Source organism: Hippocampus bargibanti, linkage group LG14, assembly GCF_051943395.1.
Source record: "Hippocampus bargibanti isolate YZ-2025 linkage group LG14, ASM5194339v1, whole genome shotgun sequence".
Lineage (NCBI taxonomy): Eukaryota > Metazoa > Chordata > Actinopteri > Syngnathiformes > Syngnathidae > Hippocampus > Hippocampus bargibanti.
In genome coordinates this window covers 83,683-97,468 of record NC_142747.1, presented here as the reverse complement: position 1 = coordinate 97,468, position 13,786 = coordinate 83,683, and the positions used below count along the sequence as shown (strand labels likewise).

At 49.5% G+C, this 13,786-nt stretch overlaps 3 protein-coding genes across 3 annotated transcripts; 2 read left to right on the top strand and 1 right to left on the bottom strand.

The window, feature by feature from the left end:
• Positions 1 to 1,400: 1,400 nt before the first annotated feature.
• On the bottom strand, positions 1,401 to 2,920 carry lipt2 (lipoyl(octanoyl) transferase 2). Its single transcript, XM_089014026.1, has 4 exons — positions 2,763 to 2,920; positions 1,982 to 2,292; positions 1,704 to 1,830; positions 1,401 to 1,639 (listed from the first exon to the last, which is right to left on the bottom strand). Exons 2-4 carry the CDS (start codon positions 2,288 to 2,290, stop codon positions 1,401 to 1,403), a joined length of 675 nt encoding a protein of 224 aa, XP_088870152.1. The 5' UTR covers positions 2,291 to 2,292; positions 2,763 to 2,920.
• A 640-nt stretch (positions 2,921 to 3,560) lies between these two features.
• Positions 3,561 to 9,399, top strand: rnf169 (ring finger protein 169). The gene is given in 7 exon segments (XM_089014020.1): positions 3,561 to 3,840; positions 3,843 to 4,043; positions 6,494 to 6,606; positions 6,672 to 6,955; positions 7,020 to 7,101; positions 7,184 to 7,818; positions 7,820 to 9,399. Coding segments are annotated over 7 exon segments (1,572 nt in total). The 5' UTR covers positions 3,561 to 3,698; the 3' UTR covers positions 7,935 to 9,399.
• Positions 9,400 to 11,428: 2,029 nt separating this feature from the next.
• spcs2 (signal peptidase complex subunit 2) lies at positions 11,429 to 13,742 on the top strand. Its single transcript, XM_089012952.1, has 5 exons — positions 11,429 to 11,559; positions 12,629 to 12,712; positions 12,880 to 13,040; positions 13,325 to 13,459; positions 13,531 to 13,742. The coding sequence occupies exons 1-5, from the start codon at positions 11,518 to 11,520 to the stop codon at positions 13,715 to 13,717; spliced, it is 609 nt and encodes a 202-aa protein (XP_088869078.1). The 5' UTR covers positions 11,429 to 11,517; the 3' UTR covers positions 13,718 to 13,742.
• Positions 13,743 to 13,786: the final 44 nt, after the last annotated feature.

Here is a 13,786-nt window from a genome sequence, read left to right as displayed (position 1 = left end):
CAACAGGCGGAGACAGACTCCAGGCACAAACGACGCAGTTTGCCTTTGCAAACAACTTTCTCACATGGCCTTTTTGCAAAAGTCACCGGCCGCCCGGCTCCAGACGCACTTTGACGTGGACCTGAGACCAGTCAGCTGGCTTGGATATATCTTTATTGGTCTCGCAGTGGACAAGTTGACATTTCACAGCGGCAAAGTGAGGAAAGGAAAGAAAGAAGTAGAAAAACAAAATACAGGAACTGCTGGAAAGGCAGCCGCTCTCGCGGCGCCATCTTAAAGGACAACCGACGTCTCCGGACAAGTTGTGTCCATAATTTGTAAAATGACTTCTACTGAGCATATTTTAGAAAGATTCCACCGCATATAGCTATATTTTACCTTTTAAGACTGGAAGTCTATTATTATTCAGGAAGTCTTGTTTTTGAGTTGGTGACGAGTCTGTAAGTGATGTCACTAAAGGACCACCCCCTGACCGAAAAAAGACACATTGTAGCGGTCCTTCCATCACGTCAATGTATTTTGCTGTATTTGTTTGGTCTGGGGACCTCATGTTGCACCCAAAAGCCGCCAGAAGAGGGCGTCCAAGCTCCATATAAGGAATTTATCAGCCTGCGGAAACGGAGGTGGCCACAGGAGGTCGCCATTTTGTGCCTCTTTTTCGTTGAGACATCTCCCGTCAATGTTGCCTCATAATGGCACGGAATACATTCTTTAATCGATTGAAAACATGTCTGCTTTCCTCTTCAGAACTATTTGAATCATATTCATAACTGGATGTGTAACAAGAAAGCATAATCTCCGAATCTGAAGCCATTGTTTTGATTGACAAGCAATGCAAGACGTCTTGGCGTGACGTGACAAACTGGGGGCGGGACTTTCTGAAAATGCTCGATTTTTTGCAGATTTTGGACACTTTTCATCATTTTGATTGGTGTTTTGCATTTGACTACAAATATCAGCCTGCGTGTTTTGGCTATTTTAGATGCTATCAAACGTTTTTCTGGTGTCAGTTAAAAAACCAAAAAGTGACGTCGGTTGTCCTTTAAAGTAAAAAAAAAAAAAAAAAAAAAAAACACTCAATGACAAATCAAATCTAAATGACAATGACACAGAGTCATTCATTCTCCAGCCCTTCCCCTCTTTGTACATGAAGCAGTTGTCGATGAAAGAAGAGAGGATCAAAGCGTCCTTTTCAGCAGTGAATTGGGGACGTGACGGTGCAATGCGCACGTCTCCTGCAAGCCAAATGTCCAAAGCAGTTTCCGCCTGATGCGGCGACGGGGGCCAGCGCCACGTCTGTCTGCCGGGATCGACGCCGGCCTGGCGGATGAGGACAAGCGCCTCTGAAAAGGGGCCTCGGACAGAGTTTGGCGGGGACCTCCGGGCTCCGGCCTTCGGCTTCAGAGGCGGGGCGCCGAGAGGCCGTCCCCGAGCAGCCGGCAGTCCAGGTGGCCGGCGAAGGCGCGCAGCAGGTGCGGGACGGCCTCGTCCACGGCCACGCCGCGACGCAGCTCCGCGCTCAGCGAGGTCACGCCTTTGCCCTCCAGGCCGCACGGGACGATGTGGCGGAACCACGCCAAGTCGGTGTCGCAGTTCAGGGCCAGGCCGTGCGAAGTCACGTAGCCGGAGCAGCGGACGCCTAGAGGCGCAAAGGGCGAGTCAACGGCAGGGCGCCCCGCGAAAATGGTGGCCGGGCCACCTACCGATGGCGCAGATCTTCTTGTCTCCGACCCAAACGCCGGTGTGAGGGGACGTGGACGCCTCCACGCCCAAGCCGGCGCACGCCGTCACGGCCGTCTGCTCCAGCTGCGACACGTACCAGCGGACGCTCTGCACCAGAGGAACAACTTGGAGGTGAAGTTGACCCTCTTTTTTTTTGAACATTTCTTGTCATTTCAGGGTGAGGGGTCACCACGTTAACAGACAACGCGGCCGGCAAACGCCAGTCCGGAATGTGGGAGGAAACCGGACGCGGACGGACCTTCTTGAAGGCGGCCAGGTGCAGGATCGGGTAGCAAATCAGCTGTCCCGGGCCATGGAAGGTGATGAGCCCTCCTCGGTCGGCGTTGTGGACCTGCGCCCCCAGCAGGCGCAGGCGCTCGAGCTCGGCGGGGGGGCGCCCCTTCTGCCGAATGCCGGTGGTGTAGACGGGCGGGTGCTGGCACAGCAGCAGGGCGTGGAACTCGCCGGCACCCGCCCGGCAGCGCCTGGCGTAGGCCTCTTGGATGCTCAGAGCTTCCCGGTAGGGCAGCAGGCCCAGGCGGACCACCTCCACCGCCGGGCGGCGCATGGCTGAAAAACAACAAAAGCCAAGAGCGCCCGAGTCATTTTCTTTTGGCTCAACTAACTCGCCAAAGCTTTGGCAATCTACGTTGCTTGGCTGGAAAATCCAAAGTTGAAACGCCGTGACACCGGATCAAAGTTTGGGGAAACGGCTCTAAATGCTCCCGGTGTGTCATCGGAATTGTTATTCGTCTCGAATGAGCGCGGCGAGTGGCTGGCGACCAATTGAGGGTTGACCCGGACGTCTGGGTGGGACGAGTCTTGTTTATTCTGCAAAGGAAGACATTTTCCAAGCGACACGACACTGCCTCCTGTTGACAGAAAAGCAGGCCTGACCTGTTCGTCCGACCAAACCTGAACAAAAGCAAAGCACCCACTTCAACGGCCAAACACGAGAAGACCTCCGTCTTTATTCATTTCGCTGTATTATATCGTACACATGACGTTTACATTGGAAGCGTTTTATTGAGTGTTTCTACCTCTAATTTGTCAAATGAAACTTAGCGGACGAAGCCGCCGCCGCCGCCATTCATCGTCTTTTTCTACTGAACGCTTCTTCTTCGTCTCCTTAACGCCATTTTTTCGTCTTCTTAACACTTCTTCTTCGTCTTCTTAATCCCTCTTCTGCGTCTTCTTAACGCTTCTTCTTCGTCTCTTTAACGTTTCTTCTTCGTCTTCTTAACGCTTCTTCTGAATCTGTCATTTTTAATTCTCTTGCGGCGCAAAGGCTTGAGCACGACACCAAGTGGCCACAATCGGTATAACGCACATGACATTTTGCAGACGTGTCTCGATTTTCTGAGCAGGTTTTCATTGAACACGACATTTATATACATTTTTGAGCGCGAAAATGATTGATTCTGTCAAATCAGACGAAAACAGGCCTCACATCCGGTTTTAGAAATTCGAGATACATTTAAAACTTCATACTGAAATGCACATGTTGACGAGACTGAAAAATATCAAACCCACGCTGTAAAACGAGTGGACGAACGCAACTCGGAAGGTGCGATTTGTATTTTCAGGACGACGCGATCTTCATTTCGGCCAGGGCTAGGCAATGACGGTCCGGGGCAGGCCGGTATCATGCCCGTTTCGTATCTCGGAATGCTGAGAATCGTTGTCCCGTAGACCTTGTTGATCGTTTGAAACGCAGCGAGACATGAAAATATCAGGGACGCCGGCTCTCGACGACCAGAGTTGACCGGGCCCGGTTTAGGCATTCCGTCACCTTTATTGTGAAGGTGTCGCCATATTGTGGCCCGGGAATTTGGGATGACAACAATCTTTATTGAAAAACTACGTTTTACAAGAAAACAAATGAGACGATCAAGTCGACCAAGCGTCCAAAAGATGATACAAAAGAATCGCCGGTACAGAAAACCATAAAAGATGTGTTTAAAGCGCTTTTCGAAATGAATTTTGCAAGTTGGAAGCGGTCGTGGGAGGGCGGGGTTTGTTTTGAAAGGGAGCAAAGGGAACGCTCAGCAAAAGCAGCGGCAGCTCTCGCAGTCACCGTGAAGATGGCGGCCGCCGGGACTGGCCGACGTGCCGGAAAGGGGGGGCGGCGGCGGCGGCTGCCCGCTCGACTCTGGAACTCGGAACCGCGTCGGCGTTCGTCGGCAACGCGCGCCCCTCTGCGAGCGGCCGCTCGTGCTCCGCCCGAGGTCGACGCCGCTCAGAGGCCAAGCGCGGAGGCGGCAACGACGGCGGCGGGGCGGCGGTCGGGGACTCGACGGATCCCCGCGCTCGGCGCTCAGGTGAGTGCTGGACGCCGGTTGACTCCGCCTGACTCATCGGCGGCTGCGCTCGCTTGAAGACCCGCCACGTTGACACTTTGTGGGGCTCGTTGGGACTTGTTGAGACCCGAAGCGCCTCTGTGGGAGGAGTTCTCGATTCACTCGATTCAAAGTCACGCCGGCCTTGCTGGCAAGTTCTCCCGAGCAATTCTGTCGCCAAATTGGAAAGAGGTCTTCCACGTCCGCGTTCCAGTGAGATGGCCACCAAATAACAAAAGAAGTGTCCAAGAGGCGAAAAGGCAGCAATAAGAATTCCTGACCAAAATATTTGTGCAAAGGCACGCCGGGTTGGTCAAGTTTCAAAAACACGTTTTCTTTTGTTTTGAGTTTAAAAATGTCGTGATTTGGAGAAACGGCTTCCATAGAAAAGATCGAGTTCGACGTGTTCATTCCACGGTGTTTTTCATAGGCCACGGGTGTCAAAGTCAAGGCCCGGGGGCCAAATCTGACCAGCCATGTCGTCCCTTTATTTGACGCAAAAGCAAAACAAACTTGTGAGATTCCATCATCCTTGCTCCCATTTTGTTTTTGAAACTTGACCAACCCGGCGTGCCTTTGCACAAATATTTTGGTCAGGAATTCTTTTTGCTGCCTTTTCAAAACTTTCAAGGACACTTTAAAGTCACGGGAGAATGTACGTTTATGTTTTGTAGCCTCATAAATGTTGTTCTTCTTCTTTGGAATCTTTCTTCTGGGGCGGAGGTTCTGTGCCTCTACTTTGGAAAATGAGCTGCAAATGCACGACCTTATAACGCTGGGGAAAGTCCAAAGCAGGCTTCTGATTGGCTGCCGTGCCGAGTATGCACATTTCAACTGCAGGTAGCCTATGTCTGTGTGCTCGGCGACGATACACGTGTACTGTTTGCGCGTGAAGGCGAGCGTGGGCGTCCGTGGCGAGTTTGGAGAGCGCGCGGTCAGGACAATCCATCCATGATTTGCGTCGTCATTATTGAGTTTGAGTATTTCGTTGTGTCATAATATGTTTTGAATGTTGAAAGTGATTCCATTTTTCAATCAATGTTAATTTCTTCAACTTTGCGCCTTCCATTGAAACTTATTAAAAACAGACGCAATCTTACGTATGTTATTTTAATCTCTTTCATTTTTCAATGTGAAAAATGGGGCAGGCAACTTTATGGCCGGGCAGGCAACTTTTCAGAGTTGTCTGCTAACTTTTTGTCAGGAGTTTCAGACACTGTTTTTACTATAATTTGGACAAGTTCGGTGGGCCGCATTAAAAAAATAATAATATGTGGCCCGCGGGCCGTAGTTTGCCCATGTATGCTTTACAGTCTCAGGATACTTTTTCTGCGAGTGAGCAGTGGCAGCCACATGCGCCAGCGTTTACTCAACCCGGAAGAAACAAAGTAAAAAACATAAATAATAACATAATATGACAACACAAAGACTCAGTCATTCATTCATAAATACATACATCAACAAAAAAAAAAACATACAAAATACATAAATCCATCAACAAATACATGAATATATATGTAAACAAATAACTAAATACATGAATTCAATGATGAATAATTAAATAGGTAAATAAATAAAGTAATGAAAGCATAAATAAATAAGTGAATAATCACACACATAAATACACAAATATAAATGTGAAAAAATAAGTTAAATAAATACAAACAAATCAATCAATCAATAATCCTTTTTTTTCAACTCCCATCCCTTTATTCATTCCACCGGACATATGACATTGACACCCTTGTCCAGGAGACATTGAAACAGCTTCTTCTTTCCCCGTCGGTCGCTATTAACTCTTTAAACAGTAACCCAAATAGAAGTGTATAGTGTCTCCATTTTACTTGTGATGATACTAGTGCAGCGTGTTCTACCGAAAACAAATTCCATGTGTGCTCTACATGCTAGGCAATCAAGAAGATTCTGATAGGCATCCAAAAACCTTTTGGGGAAATATTTTGCCACCAAACAAATCAGGGATTAGCCAACAAGTAACAACCTCTGTGTGTGTGTGTGTGTGTGTGTGTGTGTGTGTGTGTGTGTGTGTGTGTGTGTGTGTGTGTGTGTGTGTGTGTGTGTGTGTGTGTGTGTGTGTGTGTGTGTGTGTGTGTGTGTGTGTGTGTGTGTGTGTGTGTGTGTGTGTGTGTGTGTGTGTGTGTGTGTGTGTGTGTGTGTGTGTGTGTGTGTGTGTGTGTGTGTGTGTGTGTGTGTGTGTGTGTGTGTGTGTGTGTGTGTGTGTGTGTGTGTGTGTGTGTGTGTGTGTGTGTGTGTGTGTGTGTGTGTGTGTGTGTGTGTGTGTGTGTGTGTGTGTGTGTGTGTGTGTGTGTGTGTGTGTGTGTGTGTGTGTGTGTGTGTGTGTGTGTGTGTGTGTGTGTGTGTGTCAGTGTGTGTGTGTGTGTGTGTGTCAGTGTGTGTGTGTGTGTGTGTGTCAGACGTGTTTGTGTGTCCGAGTACGGTCCACAAGTGGACGGAAGGCTCGTCGTCAGGCGCCAACGTGAAGCGCAAGGTGACCCGCATCCAAAGTCCAGCGAGAAGCGGATCCAAAGTAAGCCTTTGTTCTTTTCTCCCAAATTCGGGGGCGCTTTCGTCAACGTGTCCGTTTCTCTCCAGCTGTCGGCGTCCGACCAACGACAGGACTTGAAGAGGAGGAGCCTCGGCCAAAACGCAGCGAGCGGCGGGGAACGCCCGGTGAGTCCCGACCTCCGCTCTGCCAAAAGGTCCGCCGGCGTTTGCGGGAGTGCGCCGTGGCCACTTGGGCTCCGTTTGCAAAGGCAATTTGCCGGCGCGTCAAGCGGCGTCCTGTCCGACTCTGAGAACGAGGAGCCCGCGGCCAGAGGCATCAGGAGGTTGTCGGCGTTTGTCAGGAGGAGCCGCACCTCGTCGGGCGTCAGCAGGTGCTCGCCGCGGCGCTCGCTCGCTCGCCCCGCCGCACCGCTAACGTGTGCTCTTCTTCTTCAGTGGGACGCCGAGAAGTCGCAGCTGCACCGAGGCCTGCGACGACGCCACCAAAAGCAAGGGGGGATCGGCGCCCGCCCACACAGTACGGCACGCTCGCCGCCGCGTTGCTTCCCGTCCGTCCGTCCGTCCTTCCTTCCGTGTAAGCGCAGCGGGTGTCGCGACAGGCGGCGGCGGCTCACGGCTCGGCGGCTGGAATCCTGCTGTCGTCGGAGAACAGCCGCTCGGCCTCGGCGCCCGTCGGCGGCCGCGAGCGTCGCCTCTCCCGGCGCGGCGGCCCGTCGGCGGCCTCGGCTTCGGCGCGCTCGGTCAGCCCGGAGAGCAACGACAGCATCTCGGAGGAGCTGAACCACTTCAAGCCCATCGTGTGCTCGCCCCGCACGCCGCCCAAGCGTCTGCCGGAGCCCGCCGTGGTCAAGGCCACGCCGCGCAACCTCGGCTGGCGCCCGCGCGAGCCCACCAGCTACGAGGCCGGCCCCGCCGTCCTGCGGCGGCGCCGGATCCGGCTGGACCGCCAGAGCTTCAAGGTGGACTCCGAGGGAACGCCCGCTGAGGTCGCCGCGGCCTTGGACGAGAGGAAGCTGCTCTTGGAAGCCCCGGCCCTGGAGATCCGCGGCGCCGAGGCCCCCTTCGGACGCAGACGTTCCTTCTCGCCGCGCGCCCGCGAGTCGAAGGCCTCGTCCGAGAAAATGGCCACCTCCGAGCGCGGCGACGGGTGCGAACGGCGGGACTCTGGCTCCTCTGGCTCCGTCGCCGAGCGCGTCCGCCAGGAGCGAAAGGACCGGGCGTCGGCGCTGCGGTATTGTATTTGACCGCGAAAGCGGCCCCGACGAGTACTTCCTGCGCTCCTGGATGGCCAATCCTGGCCGCAGGAGGCGCGGCCTGCGACGCTCGTGCCGTATCAGCCGGCGGCGCTAGCTGACGCGGGGCCGCCAAAAGGGACTGAAATTCTGAAGGTGAAGCAAAAGAAGGACTTTGAGTGCGCTCGGATGCCGGCAACCGTGCGGAAGGAACGCGGCCGCCATGGGATGGCTTTTGCCGTCGTCCTGCCGACTGGCACGGCAACCGCGGTGGCTGCGCATCAAAGCTCAGTCCAGCGACTTCAAATCAGCTCGCGCGCATATTGGGAAGGCCGCGTTCCCAATTGGAAACGAAAGGCGAGGGGGAGACGCGCCACTTCCACTTCCACTTCACGCACGCAATCACGACTTTGCCTCACCTGAAGAAACCACATTTCTCTTAGCTAGCTAGCTTTCTATCTATTTGAGTTACTGGCGCGTGTGGCCGCCGCTGCTCACCCACAGAAAAAAACATATCCTGTGAATGTAAAGTGACCTTGAGAGTTTTGAAAGGCGCTTGGAAATTAAATGGATTATTATTATTATTTGCTATTTATTAGCTATCTGGGTAGCTATTTGCTATCTATTCGCTATCTGACTGACTGGCTATCTAGCTAGGTATCTGTTGGCTATCCATCAGCTAGCTAGCTAGTTTTCTATCGATTTGAGTTACTTCCGGGTTGAGTGAACGCTGGCGCGTGTGGCTGCCGCTGCTCACCCACTGCAAAAGTTATCCTGTGACTGTAAAGTGACCTTGAGAGTTTTGAAAGGCGCTTACAAATGAAATGTATGATTATTATTATTATTATTATTATCTTCTTATCCTTTCAGCTTTTCCCTTGACGGGGTCGCCACGGCAAATCAATGTCCTCCATCTTTAGAGGTTTGATCCGCATGTTTGTTTTGGCCAAGCTTTTAAGTCGGATGCCCTTCCTGACACAAGGCTCTGTATTTATCCGGGCTTGGGACTGGCACAAGAAGACATATGTCCCTTTGTGGCTACAGAACAAGCAACTCGCTCAGTAAAAGGCTCCCAAACACAAAAAAAAGCAAACACTAGACTTTGATGACAATGCTCTGATCTTACCGTGAAATGGGCATTTCTTTCCTTTCCATCTCTTTTCCTTACATTACATCACATACAGTGAGACCTCAACTTACAAACACCTCATCTTACAAACTTTTCGTCTCACAAACGTCAAATTTATGAAAATTAAACCTTATAATTAGCACTATTTTCATGATACACACCCACCACGGCTGGCGGAGTGATCTTCGGCGGAAGCGCGCGACCGAACAGCACCAGAGGTTAACTTACCAACAGTCCTTAAGGAAGGTGACTCTCCTTCCATAAGCCATCAACGACCATCAAAAAGGTCAATAAAACTTTATTTTACAGCACAGTTTATTTCTTTAATTAAAGTCCTCATGTAATGCGCCTCTCTTTCCAAACAGCAATTCCCTTTGACCTTCGACCTCCAACGCCATTCCGTCAAGCCATAAATGACCATCACAAATGTAAATAAAGTGAATTTATGATACAATGCAGTGTATTTGTTTCATTACAATACAATAGCACATTTATTATACATAGAATAAGGTATGTTGTGTGTAGTTTTAAAGCTTATTTAGTTGAAAAGTATATTTTATGGAAACCCGGGAACGGATTATTCCCATTTTAATGGTTTCCTATGGGAAATCTTTTTTGAGATACACTTCACCTTACACACTCTGTCTGGGAACCAATTAAGTTCGTAAATTGAGGTCTCACCATATATATATATACAGTAAAGTCTCGTTATATCGATATTCAAGGGAGTCCGAAAAAATATCGATATAACCGGGACTATCGATATATCCGACCCTGTTTGCATGTAATTTTCTCTGTGCGTGCATAGAAATAGTATCGATATAACCCGGACTATCGATATATCCGATATACGATATAACGAGACTTTACTATATATATATATATATATATATATATATATATATATATATATATATATGTAATATGTATATATATATATATATATATATATATATGTATATATATATATATATATATGTATATATTATGTATATATGTATATATATGTATGTATATAGAAGTGTATATATATATATGTGTGTGTATATTTATATATATATATATGTATCTATACATATGTATATATATATCTATGCATATGTATATATATGTATATATATTATGTGTATATATATGTGTGTGTATATATATATATATATGTATACGTATATATGTATATGTATCTATACATATATATATATATATATATGTATATATATATATATATATATATATATATATATATATATATTATACATCTTACCGTGAAATGAGCATCTCTTTCCCCCTATATTGCATCACAAACAGAACTTCAAAGTCCGTTAAGCACACAAAAGCTGAAAACTGCTAAACACAACACAACAAATAATAATATGATGATTATGATGATGATCAATAATCAGGCTGCAAGAGGAGTTGTCGTCCAAGCCAAAGTATTGGCTGTGACAGACACATGATTGCTTTTTTGTCCCACAGTGGAAATGGTCCGTTTGTGAATACTTTGGATGCTGATTGGTTGAAATGGTGTGTATTGGCTGCCGCCTGCAGACCAGCAGCGAAGGCCTTCTTTCCTTCTTTTCTTGCCGTGTGTCCGCTTGAATGTCTTTTTGACTACACACGATTCTGTTGACAATTTTCCAAAGGTCTTGCGTTTGTCCCGATGTAGCAAAGTTGGCAGTGCCAAATAAAACGCTGACATTTTGGATGGACTGAGCGAGACTACTTGAAAAAGCAAGCGTGAAATGGGAAAAAAAAAACAGATTTATTTTTGTGCTCATCAAGCAGATGAGCGCGGGTCAATGTGTATGACACCTCAACGGTTGAGCAAATATTCCTTCATTTAAAACAAGATCCGCTCGAATCAGACCCCCCCCCCCCACACACACACACACACACAAAATATCTTGATATATTTTGTCTCCGATCCACTGCTGAAAAGGACACTTTGATCCTCTCCTCTTTCATCTAGAACGGCTTCATGTCACAAAGAGCATGCAGAAAGTGCTGAAGAGTGAATGACCCCCTGTGTCTTTGTGATATATTATTTATTGAGGTTTTTGTTTTCTTTTTTACTCTGTTACTTCCGGGTTGGGTGAACGCTGGCGCGTGTGGCTGCCGCTGCTCACCCGCAGAAAAAAAATGTGACTGTAAAGTGTCCTTGAGAGTTTTGAAAGGCACTTAGAAATCAAACGGATTATGATTATTTATCCGATCCGCCATCACGCGGCCACTCGGCCATCATCTTGCGGCCCTTTCCGTAAACGTCATCAACGAGCGCGGGCACCGAGTTGATTTCAGCTCGCGTGGTGCTGTTCATTCTCAGCCAACCCAACGGTGGCATACATTTGCTAAGCTACTCTCATCGTATCGGAATCTTGATTCAAACTCAACCGTGTCCCATTCACGAGAAAAAGCGAAAGCCAGATGCGAAAACCACGAATGTGGTCAGGAAAAAAAAAAAAACAACAGCTTGACGAGAACGTGTCGCGGCGCGATCGCGTCATGGATCTCCGCGTTTCCGACCAATCAGCAGCTGGCAGATCATCAATACCGTGTTTGGGCCAACGACGAAATGGCGACCGCGCGCAGTGGAAAGAGAGGCCTGCTCGAGAAAGTAAGTTGTCATATTTGTTTTCATTGCTGGTCCGTCCTCAACGCGCTTGGCTCCGAGACGGAAACGAAGTGCGCGCAAACGAACGCGCTTCGTCAAGACGTTGAAGATACGTTGTTGTTCAAGCGCTAAATGAAGCGACGGCTCTTCTGCTGACGAATTGAAGCCGCAATGGGCCTATTCACTTGATTTCGGCCACCCGGCAGCGTCTTGTGTCCTGTCAACGAGCCCCCGGCCCCGTCAAATCGAGCAACCTGGTGCTAATATTAGCCTGGAGTAGTCGAACCTAACACGAGCGATGTGTCGTTCGCGAACGAGCCGGATCTCTGATGCGAACGAAGAGAGCCGGCTCCCGAAAAGGAGCCGGTAATGGAAGCCAATTTTTTTGTCCTCTATTCCCCGGCCCCAGTCTTCGGTCAAAGCCGCACGTGATTGGTCAAGATCCCTGTTAGAGGAGAGGAGGGAATTCCAGACAAACAAAGGATGCTATATGACAAAGAACGTGCTGCGGTCCACGAATGGGTCAAAAAAGCCAAAGCTGTTTGTCTGACAACTTACTGCTGGGCGCCCCGAAGCACAACATCCTACATGGCGCTTTATTAACAATTTCCATGTTGTTTTGAGTTGAATGAGAGACACATTTCTGAGAACTTAGCAGAGGTACTGCAGGACGCATGCACTGTTTTAGAGCAGTACACTGGACAAATGTTATCACAATATGCGGTTATTATTATTCCATTATTATCAGTTTTACTAGTTGCTATGATAGCATTATTCATATGAAAAGCAAATGAGTGACAGCTGATCATCAGACCAGAGTAACCACAAGGAAAGGGAAAGTTAGCATCCACTCACTCTGTCAACATAGAAATCAAGCCATATCAATAAAAATAGTTGATATAGTGTATATTTTACACGAGTACATTTAGGAGACAATCTTTTTAGTGAGCGGAGCCAAAAGAAGCGGCTCTCTGAAAAGAGCCGTAATTCCCATGACTAAAACACTGGCAATCGTCGCCATGTCGTCCGACATCGTTCCATCACATACAGACATCTGGGCTCTGTGTTTTAGTGGCGAATCGACGAGAAGCCCGTCAAGATCGACAAGTGGGACGGCGCCGCCGTCAAGAACTCTCTGGATGATGCAGCCAAGCAAGTAGGCGCAATTTTGCAAATTGTCCCGAGGTGGGAGCGCGGCGCGGTCCCGAATTGCGGTTTTTCCGCAAGCGGACCGTTCGGTTCGACTTCGCGGGCCGTCGCGGCGCGCCGACCTTCGGCGGAAGCCCTTTTGTAGCGCGCTGAACTTGTGCGTCGTGGGCGCAGGTGCTGCTGGAGAAGTTTGGCTACGAGGAGAACTTTGGCCTGGTGGACGGCCGCCTCGTCATCTGCACGGTGTCGTGCGTCTTCGCCATGGTCGGCCTGGTCTGGGACTACTTGCACCCGTTCCCCGCATCAAGACCCGTCCTGGCCTGCTGCGTGCTCTCATATCCTTCACGTGTTCTTCTCCTTTGTCGGGAAGCCAAATTGGACGTGTGTGGGTTTGGCCATTTTGAATGGATTTATGACCGTTTTGTCGGAACGGAACCCGGTGGTTACTCGGATGTTACCTGGACATACAGAGTGCTTGTATTATTGTTATTCGTCTGCGTAAGCTCTCAGTCGTACAGGAGTGCAGGGACCTATCATAGCAGTGTCAGGCACCGCCATGTCTGGACAGTAGGCATATAGATATATAGATATATATATGATGGTCCTTGACGGCGCTCACGTACTTCCTGATGATGGGCGTGCTGACGCTGTACACTTCGTACAAGGAGAAAAACATCTTCCTGGTGGCCCTCCAGAAGGACCCGGCCGGGATGGATCCGGACCACGTGTGGCGGCTTTCGTCCTCCCTCAAGCGGTAAGCGCCCGCCGTCGGACCGCTCGGCTCCGCCCGCTGACGGTCGGCCCGCCGGTTCTCACCGCCGGCAGGTTCGACGACCAGTACACGTTGCGGGTGGCCTTCGGGGACGGCAAGCGCAAGACCTGGCTGGAGACCCAGGCCACCTCGTCTGTGGCGGCTTTCTTTGACGCCAACGGAACGCTGGCCATGGACCGCTTCGACAAGTGCGTGTCGGCGCTGCACGACGCGCTAGTCGCCGATAAGAAAAGCAAATAAAAGCGCCGCCTGCGCGTCCTCGCTCGTTCCTCTCCTTTGTTTTGATTGATGGCCGAGCGTCGCTAGTTT

Excerpts from the sequence above, each read along its gene's own strand:
- lipt2 (XM_089014026.1), bottom strand. The coding sequence starts at position 2,290 with ATGCGCCGCCCGGCGGTGGAGGTGGTCCGCCTGGGCCTGCTGCCCTAC. Across the intron at positions 1,831-1,981 it reads ACCTGGCCGCCTTCAAGAAG|AGCGTCCGCTGGTACGTGTC; the intron begins GTCCGTCCGCGT and ends CCTCTGGTGCAG. Across the intron at positions 1,640-1,703 it reads CAAGAAGATCTGCGCCATCG|GCGTCCGCTGCTCCGGCTAC; the intron begins GTAGGTGGCCCG and ends TTGCGCCTCTAG.
- spcs2 (XM_089012952.1), top strand. The coding sequence starts at position 11,518 with ATGGCGACCGCGCGCAGTGGAAAGAGAGGCCTGCTCGAGAAA. Across the intron at positions 11,560-12,628 it reads AGAGAGGCCTGCTCGAGAAA|TGGCGAATCGACGAGAAGCC; the intron begins GTAAGTTGTCAT and ends TCTGTGTTTTAG. Across the intron at positions 12,713-12,879 it reads TGGATGATGCAGCCAAGCAA|GTGCTGCTGGAGAAGTTTGG; the intron begins GTAGGCGCAATT and ends TCGTGGGCGCAG.